The sequence below is a fragment of the Ictidomys tridecemlineatus genome, chromosome 5 (genome assembly GCF_052094955.1).
Source record: "Ictidomys tridecemlineatus isolate mIctTri1 chromosome 5, mIctTri1.hap1, whole genome shotgun sequence".
Lineage (NCBI taxonomy): Eukaryota > Metazoa > Chordata > Mammalia > Rodentia > Sciuridae > Ictidomys > Ictidomys tridecemlineatus.
In genome coordinates, this window is record NC_135481.1 from 37,597,808 (window position 1) to 37,612,614 (window position 14,807).

Here is a 14,807-nt window from a genome sequence, read left to right on the forward strand (position 1 = left end):
ATAATCTCAGAGTGGGAAGGCCTAAGCTTAACATACCAAGAAGTGAAAAAGAAAGGTTGATAAATTTGAGTATATATATTTTTAAATTATACATAAGCATGCACACACATACACATACACACACAATCATAAACAGAAACAAAAGTATAAAAAGGGAAAATATTTGCAATATCTATCACAAATAGATCAATCTCCTTAATATGCTAATTCCTCTTAAAAATAAATAAGAAAAAGATTATGTCAGGAAAGATACCAAACTAGTGGTTACCTCTCACAAGGGAGACCAACAAGAAAGTATGCAAGGGAAGGCTTTTTTTCTTCCTTCCTCCATACTGTGGATAAAACCTAGGGCCTCATACATGCTAAGCAAGTGCTCTGCCACTGAGCTATATCCCCAGGCTTTTATTTTGAGACAGGGTCTTGCTAAATTGCCCAAGTTGACCTCTAAGCTGTGATCCTCCTGCCTCAGCATCCTGGATAGCTGGGATTGCAGGCATGTGCCATTGCCCTCCAAGAAGGGAAGGCTTTTAAACTTTTTTATTATAGTCTTCTGTATATTTTACAATTAGCTTATATTGTATAGCAAAATATTTTAATAAGCTAGGTGACACTTTAGGTTATGCCATTATTTGAGCATATAACTAGAAGAAAAACAGTCCCATTTCTTTCCCCTTACTTTCTCTGAGCACTGAATTTAGAAGGGGCCTTTTGTTGGTCAGCTACACTGGTCCCCCAGAGGACTATTGAAATGTGGCTTAGGTTACTTAGACCAGGCTTACTGTGGAAGTATGTGGGAAGAACATTTAGCATCTGGCAAGGCAGACCAGGGGGGGATTCCTTAGGACAAATGTATTGTTAACAGTCTGCCTGTGCATGCTTATTTTGGTGGATGTACACGTTTTGTTTAAAGGGGTACCTCTTGGGCTGGGGTTGTGGCTCAGCAGTAGAGCACTCACCTAGCACATGCGAAGCCCTGGGTTCGATCCTCAGCACCACATAAAAATAAATAAATAAAATAAAGATATTGTGTCAGGGGCTGGGGATGTGGCTCAAGCGGTAGCGCGCTCGCCTGGCATGTGTGCAGCCCGGGTTCGATCCTCAGCACCACATACAAACAAAGATGTTGTGTCCGCTGAAAAAAAAACTAAACAATAAATATTAAAATTCTCTCTCTCCCCCTCTCTCTTTCTCTCTCTCTCTCTCTTTAAAAAAAAAAAAGATATTGTGTCAACTACAACTAAAAAAATACTTAAAAGAAAGTTTAAAAAAAATAAATAAAGGGGTACCTCTTGTTTAAATGATTTTGCAAACTGGTTTTTCCCCCAAAACTGAAAACACTCATTGCCATTATATTTTTCTTCTTCAAGTAATTAACTGACAATCAATAAATTCATTTCATTTTTTTGTGCAGTACTCGAGATTGAACCCAGGGACCTATACAACTGGTTCAACAAAGGCTCAACAACTGAGCTAATCCCCAGCCCTTAACAATTTCTTTAAACCCCATAACAAACTCAAGTGTAAGGGGGCAGAGTGAGAGTAAAAGGCAATATCTCAGCACTGAAGATGCAAGCAAGAGAACTTCTGGGTCAAGGACAACTGTCTCAAGAACACTATATTTGTTCTTAGGCTGCCCTGGGTCTGCAAATGACTATCAAGATATCAGTATAACTCCCCTGCAGATAACCTCTTTTTCCAACCTAGATCTCAAGGGCTTTAGCTACTCCCAGGAATTCCTACTACTCTTGGCTTGCTGGGTAAAAGAGCCCAAACAAACTTTTGCATTTTAAAAGAATGCTCTAAGGCTTCTATTATAGCTCAGTTGTAGAGCGCTTGCCTAGCACGTGTGAGGCACTGAGTTTGATCCTCAGCACCACATAAAAATGAATAAATAAAAATAAAGGTATAAAAAATACAATAACATTAAAAAAATAATTCTCCAATTTCCACTGTTCATATTTGTATAGGCATTTGGCATCAGCAGCAAGCTTTAAATTTAAACATCACAGATCTCTGTCCTTCAGATGTTTCTGAGTCTGAAAGCTATCTTTAAAGATTCAATTAAATGCTGCACTGGGTTGATCCTCAGCACTGAAAACATTAGGATGGGGAGGAGTAAAGAGCCCCAAACTCTGTTCCAAGTTTCAGCGCAAAATGGAAAAAAAAGAAACGAATAGACCTAAATGGATAAGCACCAGAGGAGCATATTTTCTAGAGAGAAAATGGCAACTGGTTACAATAGGGGTCTGAGTTTTATAGGGTTTAGTGAGAATGAATCAAAGCAGAACGTGTCAGAGAGAACAGCTGTAGCTACAGCTCAGGTTCAGAGCCCATTGTTGCAGGGAAATGGTGACAAGTCTAGAGTCCCTTGTTTTCCTACTCTCCTTGGGACTCACTGTCCTTCTTTCTCCATTTTTTCCCCCATATCCTTCAAGCGCCACATAAAAATAAATAAATAAAATAAAGGTATTGTGTCCATCTACAAAAAAAAAAAAAAAAGATTGAAGCCAAAAGGAAGATCTTATTCCTTTAAAACCCAGCCCATGGATATGCTTATGGAGCAGAGCAGCTGTGCTGCTGGCAGAAAGAACATACTGAAAACTCTCATGGTAATTTCCCTTCCCCCACTCAGTCCCACAGAGCCCCATCCAATTATTGCACAAAAAAAGCCTTTTTCTTATAAACTTCCTTCTACTTCTGTATCCATGGTAGTTGGAATGAAGCAGCAGTAGTGATGGAATGTACACAGCTTTGCAAATATTCATGAGGAAATGCTTTAACACCCCCACAACTCCCCACTTTCCTAGCACATAAATGCATCAGGGAAAGAAGATACATGGAGAAACTTATAGACCTTTGTAGTTCTATAACTTAAGCATACTTGGAAAGCTTCTCAAAATAGGCAGCAAGATTCAAAAAGTAGGACCTGGGTTGTAATTCAGTTATAGAGCTTGTGCCTAGCATGCACAAAGCCCTGGGTTCCATCCCCAACACCACAAAAACAAGTAAACAGAAACCCTAAAAAAAACAATTTAAGAAGGCAGAGTCCTATCTTGTCTGTTATCCATCAGGTCATTAATTGATCATGAATTCCAGATGTGTAGCACTGGAAATATAGGAACAGAGCTGTGTGTGTGTATGAAAGCCTGAATTCTGGAGTCACACAATCAACAGTCTGATTGCTGATTCCACCAATCAGTTGTGTGACCTTAAGCATCTGAGCCTGTTCTTATCCCTTAAATAGAGATAATTATATCTATTTGAAAAAAGCCAAGCCATTGAATCCTAACAGTATCTGCTCCTCTGTGAGCTCTTAAATTCCTCCTCACCTTAATTTCTTCTTTTTGGGGGGTGAGGGTTACCAGGAATTGAACTCAGGGGTACTTGACCACTGAGCCACATCCCCAGTCCATTTTATATTTTATTTAGAGACAGGGTCTCAGTTGAGACCTCGATTTTGCTGAGGCTAGCTTTGAACTCTTGATCCTCCTGCCTCAACCTCCCAAGCTACTGGGCTTACAGGCATGCACCACTGAACCCAGCTTAAATTCTCCTTTGTTTCCCTCTCCTCTTGCTCCTTTTCAGTTTAAATAACTCTTCCACCTTTTTTTTTTAACCCTTTCACTAAAGCCTTCATTCATACTCCAATTTCAGTAGATATAAGAGACAGAAGGTACAAAAGAAGTAAGGGTTACAGTCCTTCTCTGTATACTTTCTGGAGGCACAGATAAAATAGATCCACCAAGTTTGATCCACTGTAAGATTTTTTAAAACTGTAAAAATAAGTCAGTGACAATTAAATGAATCCTGTGTAAAATATCTCTGTTATAAAAAAAATAGATCATTTTCCTTCATCTTATAACAGATTAAGTCTCCCAGACTGAAACGCCGCTTCTGTGGCAGCAGTATCTAATCACAGGTTGACCACACTGGAGAACTCATAACAGGCACTCAATACTCCCCTATAATACTAAATGGGGAGAGTGAAATTCCTCACCTCCACTGAATAACGAATGGGGGATAGGTCTGATCTAAAGAACAGGATCTTTCCTTGGGATTCTGTTAGCAGTACATTAACTGACATGCTAGGACCTTTGTGTTGCAGTTCATGGGGTCTACAATTAGAATAAACAGCAGGCATTTCCCTGCAACCTCAAGAACAATTCTGGCAGCTGGGATTGTAGCTCAGTGGTAGTGTGCTTGCCTAGCATGTGTGAGACACTGGGTTTGATTCTCAGCACTGCATATAAATAAATGAGCAAAATAAAAGCCCATCAACTTCTAAGAAAAATATTTTTAAAATAACAACAATTCTGAACTACCAAAAATTCTACAACTGGGCTGGGGATGTGGCTCAAGCAGTAGCATGCTCGCCTGGCATGCGTGCGGCCCGGCTTCCATCCTCAGCACCACATACCAACAAAAATGTTGTGTCCACCGAAAACTAAAATAAATATTTTTTTAAAAATATATTAAAATGAAAAAAAATTCTACAACTACTACTTTTGTATCTTGAGGTTTTCACCTTTAAAATAAGATATCTTGGGGCTGGGATTGTGGCTTAGTGTTTGAGCGCTCGAACCAGGTTCGATCCTCAGCACCACATTAAAAAAATAAATAAATAAAGGAATTGTGTTGTGTCCATCTACACCTAAAAAAATAAATATTGGAAAAAAATAAGATATCTCAAATGGTCTCCAGCATTTTTAATTTTAACACTTTGGAATTGAAAAGTCAAACTCTTTAGCAACCATATATCAGGATTCAAAAATTCTAAGTGTTCTTTTTTTTTTTGTGGTGCTGGGGATTGAACCCAGGGCCTTGTACATGAGAGAAAAGCATGCCACCAACTGAGATATATCCCCTGCCCTACATGTTATTCTTCATGTCCTAATTATATAAAATTCTCTGCAATTTAATTGAAATTATCTATTTTATCCTAATGGAAATGAAGACCAGGTGGTTCTCAAGCACCATAAACTGTAAAACTCATCATGTTCCGTATTTAGGGAGTGTTATTACCTCTCTCTTCTCATCTTTGGACCAACATTCCTTCATAAATAACCCTGTGTCAAATGCATGTGAGGTATACTGTACCAATAGAAGCTTTTGTCTTGGTTCCTGCAGTCCAGCCCTTTAATCACTTTCTGGGGTGTGTGATTTCCCTCTGAAACCTCTCCAAGTTCCTGACATCCTCCCTCATGTTTAAGTTCAGACCAGTGATAAATTCACCAAAGAATTTGTAACTTTCTCTTTCTCAAGGCTCTTGGAGGACAGGCAATGATGTACTCTGTGTGTTTTGGGGTTTTCAGTGTACTACGGAGACCAAACAAATATAAACACAACAAGCACAATCATCTTTTTTTCTTTTCATTTTTTAAAGTAGATGGACATAATACCTTTATTTTGTTTTTATGTGGTGCCTCACAAGTGCTAGGCAAGCACTCTATCAACTGAGCTCAGCCCCAGCCCAAGCACAATCATCTTTAATGATATAACTTTAATTTTGGATTCAGTAGTTATGTGGAAAAATTCTGCTCACTCACATGATTTTTTTTTTAAATAACTGGAAAAGTTTACAAGAGTTTTAGTCAAATAATAGACCTTTTTAACATAAAGATTCCCAGGAGAATAGGAGCAACTGATTTTCACAAAGGGCTGGGTAGCTTTTTGTTCCTGGATATGCTTTTTGTTGACTCAGTCTGGATTTGTTTTGAGCAGTCACAGTCGTTTGGTGGGTAAAGCTGAGCTAATGTTCCACATGGAAAATTTTACACAACTGAACACAATACTCTTGAGCAGAGGACTTCTTCTCCAACAGATGTTCCTCACCAGGACAAAGGGTAGTTAGTTTAATTTTCCAAGTAGAACATGCTTTTCCCAGAAAGTATCATATCCAGATTCAGGGAAGAGATAATCAAATCAAGTTCAACTCTTGCTTCTCTTGTTTTATGACAATGTTTTTTCAACAGAGATTAAAAAAAAAAAGCCAAAGAACTCAAGAATTAAGTATCTATTAGGAAGTTACTGGGATGGACACTTTACATAATTATTTCATTTCCTCCTCATGATAACTCTGAGGCGTGTATTACTATCACTAATGATACTAGGACACAAAGAGGTTAGGTAACTTGTTCATCGTAAACCAGCTTAATAAGTAGCTGCACCTGAATTCAAATCCAGGTGTAACCTCTGACTTTAATATAGATCAAGTCAGATAAAATATAGGTCAATTAAAAAAAAAAAGCTTTGGCTATTTCCAAATACTAATAAACAGTAGAAACACAATTTAGACCAATGAAGACTTGCCTTAAGAATGGGAAGCTGAGACAGTGGCGCATGCCTATAATCCCAGCATCTCAGGAGGCTGAGACAGGAGGATCCCGAGTTCAATGGCGAGGCACTAAGCAACTCAGTGAGACACTGCCTCTAAATATAATACAAAACAGGGCTGGAGATGTGGCTTAGTGGTCAAGTGCCCCAGAGTTCCCTGGTACCAAAAAACAAACAAACAAAACAAAACAAAAAGAAGAATGGAAAGCTGGTGATATCAGGGTCTTGGGGTAATAGACAAGGCAGGTATATGATCCCATACCATTGTCCATTCACTTTAGTCCCATAGTCTATCTGTCTCTCCCTCCCAACATTTCATCTCTTCCTTTTTCCATATATTCTCTCTTTTCTTTTTCCTTTAAGTACTTAGCATAGTGAAGAAGATGAACTTTGAAGAGGATGAATCAACATTGCATGATGGTTCTATGTTCAAAGCCACTTGTATTTGATCTCTATTGCACTAGAGATCAAACCCCAGGTCTTGCACATACTAGCCAAGCTGAGCTACATCCCCAGTCCTTTAAAAAAATTTTTTTTTAATATTTATTTTTTAGTTTTCGGCGGACACAACATCTTTGTTTGTATGTGGTGCTGAGGATCAAACTTGGGCTGCACGCATGCCAGGCGAGTGCACTACCGCTTGAGCCACATCCCCAGCCCCCCTTTTAAAAATTTTTATTTTGAGGGCTGGGATTGTGGCTCAGCAGTAGAGCACTTACCTAGCACGGGTGGGACCCAGGTTCGACCCTCAGCACCACATAAAAATAAAGGTATTGTGTTGAGTCCATCTACACCTATAAAAATAAATATTTAAAAATAAAATGAAACAACATTTAAAAAAATTTTTATTTGAGACAGGATCTTACTAAGTTTCCTCAGGCTGGCCTCAGACTTGTGATACTCCTGCATTAGCCTCCTGAGTAGCAGGGATTACAAATGAGCTCCACCACACCTGGACTTAACTTCTTAGTGTGTGACTTGGGCTGGTCATTTAACAGCTCTAAACCTAAATTCCCTCAATTATTAAAAAGGGGGGCATAAAATCCTCTACTCTTTAGGAAGTTAAAGTGATTAAATCAGATAATACGTGACCAGGTCACAAGTAGGCCAAGTGGGATTTTTTTTTTTTTTTTTGTCAAGTGACTAAAGTTAAGCATTGGCGAGGCTTAGTGGAAATTATAACAATTTAGAGTTGGACAATCCTTTATTTTTTAGTTGCACTTACTGTCTATGTGACTTCGGGCAAATTTTGTTGCCTTTCTGTGACTCAATTTCCTATTCTATAATGGAGTAAGTAATATAAATTTAACTGAACGTAAATAATGTGATAAACATTTAAATTACATTTGGTCATCAATGGCATTTTTACAAATGCCTCTTAGCAAGAACTTTTGAGTATCTGATGATTTACTGTTCAATTGTTATTGACATCTAATCTATTTACTCAGGTATGTTAGCACCAAGGGCTGGAAGTGACAAAGCACTACAGAATTTAAACCTTTAATGTATCTTCTGAGGCTATGAATAAATGCACAAAGAGGGAAGTAGAATAATATAAAGCAATGAAGGAAGGAAGCATGGATCCAGTCTTCCTTGGGCATTAAATGCCCATATAGCTCTATGTAATTTATATAGCTACAATGATAAATTGGGGGGATTGGCCTAGATTAATAAGCAATGTCTGGAGATCTTTTTTTTGTGTGGGGTGCGGTAGGGGGATACCAAGGATTGAACCTAGGGGTGCTTAACCACTGAGCCACATCCCTAACTATATTTATTTATTTGTTTTAATATCTTTATTTTATGTGGTGCTGAGGATTGAACCCAGAGCCTCACGCATGCTAGGCGAGTGCCACAACCTCTGAGCCACAACCCCAGCCCTATTTTTTATTTTTGAGACAGGGTTTCACTAAGTTTCTTAGGCCCTCGCTAAATTGCTGAGGCTGGCTTTGAACTTGCAAACCTCCTGCCTCAGCCTCCCAAGTTGCTGGGATTACAGGTGTGCACCACCATGCCCAGTTGGAGATGTTTCTTTCTTTTTTTTTTTTAAATATTTTTTTAGTTGTAGATGGACAAAATATCTTTATTTTTATTTATTTTTATGTGGTGTTGAAGATCAAACCCAGGGCCTCATGCATGCAAGGCAAGCGCTATACCACTGAGCTACAACCCCAGCCCAGTTGCAGATGTTTCTGATTGTCACTTTTGAGGGACTGCTACTGGTATCTAGTGGGTAGAGATCAGGAATGCCACTAAATATTCTGCAGTGCACAGGACAGATTCTCACAACAAAGAATTGTTTGGTCAAAATGTCAATAGTCTGGGGCTGGGGCTGTAACAGCTCAGTGGTAGAGCACCTGCCTTGCACATATGAGGTACTGGGTTCAATCCTCAGTACCACATAAAAATAAATAAACATATTATACCACCTACAAACTAAACAAAAAGATATTAAAAAAAAAGTGACTAGTCCTGAGCTTGAGAAACCCTGGCATAAATGACTACTAAATTCCCTTCAATCTCTAAAAAAACTAAGGACTATGATAAGGCAGCACCAATACTGAATAGATGACATTCTTGTCAACATCTGAATGTGAATGGTTCCTTATAATGTTGCCTAAAATCTCCCCAAGGCTAGATATTTGGATATTCCCTCATATCAATTGGATATTTCCCTCAGATATTTGGATATATTAAATCCATGCTACATTTCTAAAGGTGTTGACAGTCCTTCTTTTACACAAAGAAGAAACCCAGGAATGAAAAAAGCATTGGCTGCCAGGGACTTTGGTCTCTCACTTTTGCAATTGGAATCAGGGCTTCCAAATCCATAAGAGTTCATTTGGGTGAATAAATGATTTAAATAAGTCTGAATCAAAGTCAGAAAATGATGTGATACACACAACAGCAGAAACAAACCTCAAATTCATCGTGCTAAGTAAAAGAAGCCTAACTTAAATAATACAGCCAAAGTGCCTCAGACCCTTAACAGGAGTCACCCAATCACGTGTTAGAATGGCTTCCCACAAACTACATACTACATGAGTCCATTTACTTGATATTCTGGAACATACAAAACTGGAGAGTCAGGAAAAAGCAGTAGTTGATAGGGGCTGGGGGCAGAAAAGATAGGACTACAAAGGGGCATGGAGGAATTCCTGAGATGATGGACTGTTTAACATACTGATTGTAGTGCAGGTTATATACTTGTGTTTATCAAAACTCGTAGTTGTATGCTATACACTAAAAAAGGTGAATTTTATTGTATATATCACAAAACGTGACCACAAATCCTGTAGAGGGGAGGAGCTAGATAATGTCTAAGTTCTTTTCTTTCCAAGTCCTACTACTTTATGACATTCTGCCTCTTCCACCCCTGGTGGTTTTAAAGCCATAGTAATTAGGGTAATTAACCTCAGTAATTAACTCTGGGCTCTGATTTCTGTGTGAAAGCAATGAGTTCTCCTGTCTAAATCATGTGGATATGAGTCCTGCCACCATTCTGGGGCTGCTGGCCGTACTCCAACCTGTGACAGAGGTTCCCTTTCTTCTTTCTCCTATCCTGATTCCTCTTAGGACCAGTGAGGGACTCAATAATTAATAAACAAACCAGAATAAACCTCAGGAGACACTGGTTTTATCTCTCTGCACAGGCTTCCTGTCTGGATTCCATTTGATCTTTCCATTAACTTTAAAATCAGGCAATAGAAGAATCATTTAGGAATTCTCCTCCTCCATGGTCTTTTGGGCTTCCACTAGATACTTACACAATTAAGCCATGCAAATGTAAATTAAGCCTCACACAAAATACATATCCAAGCTTGTTGACACTAATATACATATATATGTTTTGTTTTAACACATATACATGCTCCAAGATTACCAATTTATCACATTTTACATAAATAGCTAATTATTCTTATGTATGTACATTAAGGTCATAGGTGTGCCATGGCTAGGGAACTCTGAAATAGCTATCAGAATGTTATTTTCTGCTAAGAGACCATTCATTATTTTTTTGCTACAAATACAGTCACAGTGGTGGACTGATGTAGGTGTGGTGAACTGATACATCCTCTTACTGAGTCAATTCCTTTCCTGGCTCTTCTTGGAAGTTTTCAATGGAAAAGTTACAAATATCAGTAACCAGATATCTTATCCATATTGAATACTGGGATAAAAATCAAGGACTAAAACTGGCAATGGCGGTAGTAGTGGGCTCCCCAGTGGCATGCCAGTGTCTCCCAGGCACTATGGCTAGTGGCAGTGCTGGGAAGCCCACTGGTGAGCTAGCTTCTTTGGCTCCTGTGAGCACAGTAGGAGGGGCCAGCTCGCAGCTGCAGAAGATGCTGCTTTTCGGCTGCGACCCCTGCAAGGGCAAGATGTGGTTGGTGGCTGACCTGCTGTTGCTGTTGAACAAGGCTTAGTAGGTGCTCTTCAAGGGCCCAGCCTCCTCTTGTGACGGTGCAGAGTCCTTTGAGCAGCACCAGGACACCATCAACACTCACCAAGGCTCTCTCCACTCTCACTCACGATGATGTTCAGAGTCAGCCTTACCTGGGCCTCTTTGGAGAGTCTAGGGCAGTCTAGCGGAACTGGGTGACCTGATGGTGTTGCTGACCTAGTGCTCAGGCCAGGCTGCCTATCGGGCTGCAGTGGCCACATCAGGCATGCAACCTGAACATCCAAGCCTGGTGGACACTACACACTACTGCCAAAAGTTGGAGCAGAGCTGCACGGTGCTATCAGCCTCTCAACTGACCAATATGACTCCACAGCTGATGCTGGGGGTGTCAGGGCCAGTTGTGCAACCTCAAATTCCTGAAAGACACATGCACCCTGGCCAGTGACAAGTCACTAGAATGGTTTTGGCAGAAGCAGTTCAAGATGGGGGTCAAGTGCATGAGTATGAGTGCATTGGCGCTGCTGGCCTGTGTATGGGTAAAGGTGGTACCCAGTGAACTGGCAGGCAGCCACTGCTCACTCTTCATCGGGCCCCTGGTACGCACTGTGAGTGTGCTGGTAGATTTTACCACTGAGCCGCAGTTCCTGGCTCGTGTGGCAGCTGTGAGTGCTGAGGGCAAGGTGATGCAGACCTTTGCCCTGGGTGGTGTCATGACCATGGGGTTGGCCTGCGTGCTTCTGACCCAGTGCCTTAGGGATCTGTTGCAGCACCCTGAAGGGGGCGCCAAGATGTCGGACCACAGAAGAGGCTGAGGAACAGAGCCTGTGCAGTATCTGAAGACTACTGTCCTACTGTCTCAGGTTTTAAGATAGAGGTCTCTTAAAGTATTTTATCACCAGTGAATTCCAATTCTGTGAATTAGCAACCCCACTCCATTCCCCTTCTTCTACCCCCAGGCTAAAGGAATATTTATTCTAAGCCCCTCTCCATTTATACCAAAAAAAGATAGGTGACCCCTCCCCCAACACATTAAATGCCCAAAAGGAATCTTCCAGAAGTCAGGGCCAGGCACACAACTCACATGCACGAAAGAGTGTCAAACAGCCCACACAGGAGTGGGGAATAAAAAATGGGTAATCTGCTGGCTGTAGTTTTACTCCTATACCCCACCCGTCTGTCAACTGAATTTTATTATTAATTGGGCAGGAAAAAGGTCAGGGTTCATTTCTTTTTTATTTTAATAAAAAATAAATGCCCTTAGATATGGATGTAGCTATCTTTTTTTTGTATGTTGTTATTTTTTAAAGCAGTCGTGTTGAATTAGGAGTATACTTGGTGTGGAAAGAGTATGATTTTGCCATGTGATTTGCAAATGGGAGGAAAGCAAAAATGAGCATGTTTTATTTAATTATTTATTTTTTTTGTGGTGCTGGGGATTGAACCCAGGGCCTTGTGCATGCAAGGCAAGCACTCTACGGACTGAGCTATATCCCCAGCCCCAGTGTGTTTTATTTTTTAACTTACACCACAGAGTGATCCCCCCCCCCAATGTCAACTTTTTACCTTGCATGTACTGGAGTATTTATTTCATCTATTAAAATGTTCTGTTTCTTTTAAAAAAAAAAAATCAAGGGCCATAAGACAAGTGTGAACCTGCCAGTGTCCTCAAGGTCTAAAGGACAGAGAAAACCTAGTAGGGGTTAGGTAATATCTACAGTTTATTTTTCTGCTGAGTATTTACAGCAAACACATTGATACAAAGGCAAGGTGCTCATATTATAACAGAAGGGGCCCAAAGAGACAACAAATCCCATAGTGGGCATAGGGTCTTTTTCTATAGGCTCTCCATAGAAGGGAAGAATGGAGAAATTACACTTGCATGATTTAGAACTATCCAGTCATTATTAGCAGTTTGCATTAGCTGAAAATCAGTACTATTTCCCTTGAGTAATTCAGACTTGATAATATTGTTCCTTTGGCATAATTATAAAAAGTTTCACAAAAGACAAATACTTGGTAGAAAACAGACTCTGACTTTTTATTCAAAGGCTATAGTTGTACAGGTCTCCCCTCAAATTATTACCAACGGTACTTACTAAGAATATATTCCTATAGTGTTTTTTTCTTTAGTATATATAATTATACAAAACCATGAAAGGTCAAATAAATGTTGTCTTTTTAAATTTTAGGGATAGACTTTCACAGTGTACCCTATGGCTGTTGTCTATAGTCATAGAAGTGAAAGAGGAAAGGCTTGCTGATCAACATGGGGACTGAAAGGAGGCCTTTAACAGTGCTCAAAGCAGTAGCATGTTGCATCTTCCCAGAAACAAAAATGTCCTGTAGACCCACTGCCAGGCTTCCAATTGTCTTAGAAAACTGAGAGGACCATGAGGTACATGAAGAGTGACTAAAAGCTCAGCTGGCAAAGATTTGGCTGGTCCTCCCAATCCTCAGGCAATAGATCAATAGGATTTGCCTCCTACATACCTAGCAGGCTCAAAAACTAGCAGTCTAGCCATTTTCCACTCTGCCTAGGAACATAAGTATAATCCTAAGGCTCAAAGATGATACTAGCTTCTTAGATTCTTCAGCCCTTCTACTGCACACAAGTCAAGGCCATGTTTGAGGTGAGTTCCATTCACTTATCATAGGATCATACACCCTCTGAGCTAACTAATATCCACTTAAATCTTGCTGAGGCCCAAGCCTAAAAAGATAAAAGCCAGTTTCCATGTCCTGATCAAGTAGTCTTTTCCCACTTCCTGTGCTCCTTCTGGACCTGATGCCTCTTACCACCATTTCTCAGCCCAAAACACCATTAGTTTCTGACCAAAGTGAAAATTAGCCAGGTCCCATATTCTATGCTAATTTACTACATCCAGTTATGAAGAACTGAAAAGACATACAATGAGATTTCTGCATTTGAAATAAGTTTCTTTTATTAACACTACCATAGAAATGATTACTTGACAAACTTAATGGTTTTAGTATGTTTGCTTTAAGCAGTGCTGGGGATCACATCCAGAGCATCTATGCTAGGCAAGCAGTCTATCACTGAGCCACAATTCAAGGCCATCAATGGTCTTTTGATATACTGGAGCTTTTTCCTTTTGAAAATTCATCAGTTTGTATTAAAATTTAAAGTACCATTACAATACTTACAATTGGCGCAATTATGCCATAAGGACTATGACAAATATCTTTATAATAAACATTTTAAAAGAGAAGGACTAAAGAAAGGAAAGTGACAAATGACATTACCACATCCTGAGATGCATACTGAGGGTCTTCTGGGTTAACTGACCAGTAGCAATAATCAAAGCTGAATGCTACAACCTTCTCCCGGGAGTCTCCAAAGCAATCTGGTCGATCATCCACCTAAAATCAAACATAGAATCCAATGTCTTCTTTACTATAATATCAGACACAGGCCAGTGGCACTTGATCACTCCATACTATAACTAGAGAGACCTGGACTGGTCGCAGAATATTTATGAAACCTAGTGTCAAAAGAAAAAAATGTAACAGGGCTGAGGGATATAGCTCAGTTGGTAGAGTGCTTGCCTTGCATGCACAAGGCCCTGGGTTCAAACCTCCAGCACCACAAAAAAAAAAAAAAAAAAAAAAGGTAACTTTTATCTTCACTTTAATAGGTACAAATAAAGTCCCACAGAACTAAATCAATGTATCATTCTATCATGTATCTGTTTTAATTAGTAACAACCATAGGAGATACAGGACAGCTTGAGAGAGAAAGTCTCTCCCTCTCCAGGCATCTTCATCACTATCTATGTATCTTCTGTACAGTAGACTGAGAGCACATAAATAGTAAGTAGTTCTGCCTCTAGACCTGGCAGACTGCACCAAGCTGGAACTTTCACTGAAGTTCCTGGGTACTCACCCCCAGTAAATTAGAAACCATGTTGGACAGAAGAGATAGGAACAATCCAGCTGCCCAAGGAAGACCCAAAGTTGGAACTGCACTGAATTCTGAGTACTGTGGAGAATGCATTACTCACAGAAGTACCTTGTGTTAATATTTAAAATTCAGACTCTGAACAGGGAA

General features: G+C 39.8%; 1 protein-coding gene and 1 pseudogene across 6 annotated transcripts in view; one reads left to right on the forward strand and one right to left on the reverse strand.

The window, feature by feature from the left end:
- Positions 1-14,807, reverse strand: part of Stard9 (StAR related lipid transfer domain containing 9) — a 156,569-nt gene that overhangs the window by 135,905 nt on the left and 5,857 nt on the right. For all 6 annotated transcript variants that reach the window (XM_013359357.4, XM_021726132.3, XM_040275264.2 and 3 more), the window contains exon 3: positions 14,003-14,119. In XM_013359357.4, the coding sequence (XP_013214811.2) occupies positions 14,003-14,119 (117 nt within the window). The remainder of the gene's footprint in view (positions 1-14,002; positions 14,120-14,807) is intronic.
- LOC101972517 (talin rod domain-containing protein 1-like) lies at positions 10,587-11,621 on the forward strand (annotated as a pseudogene).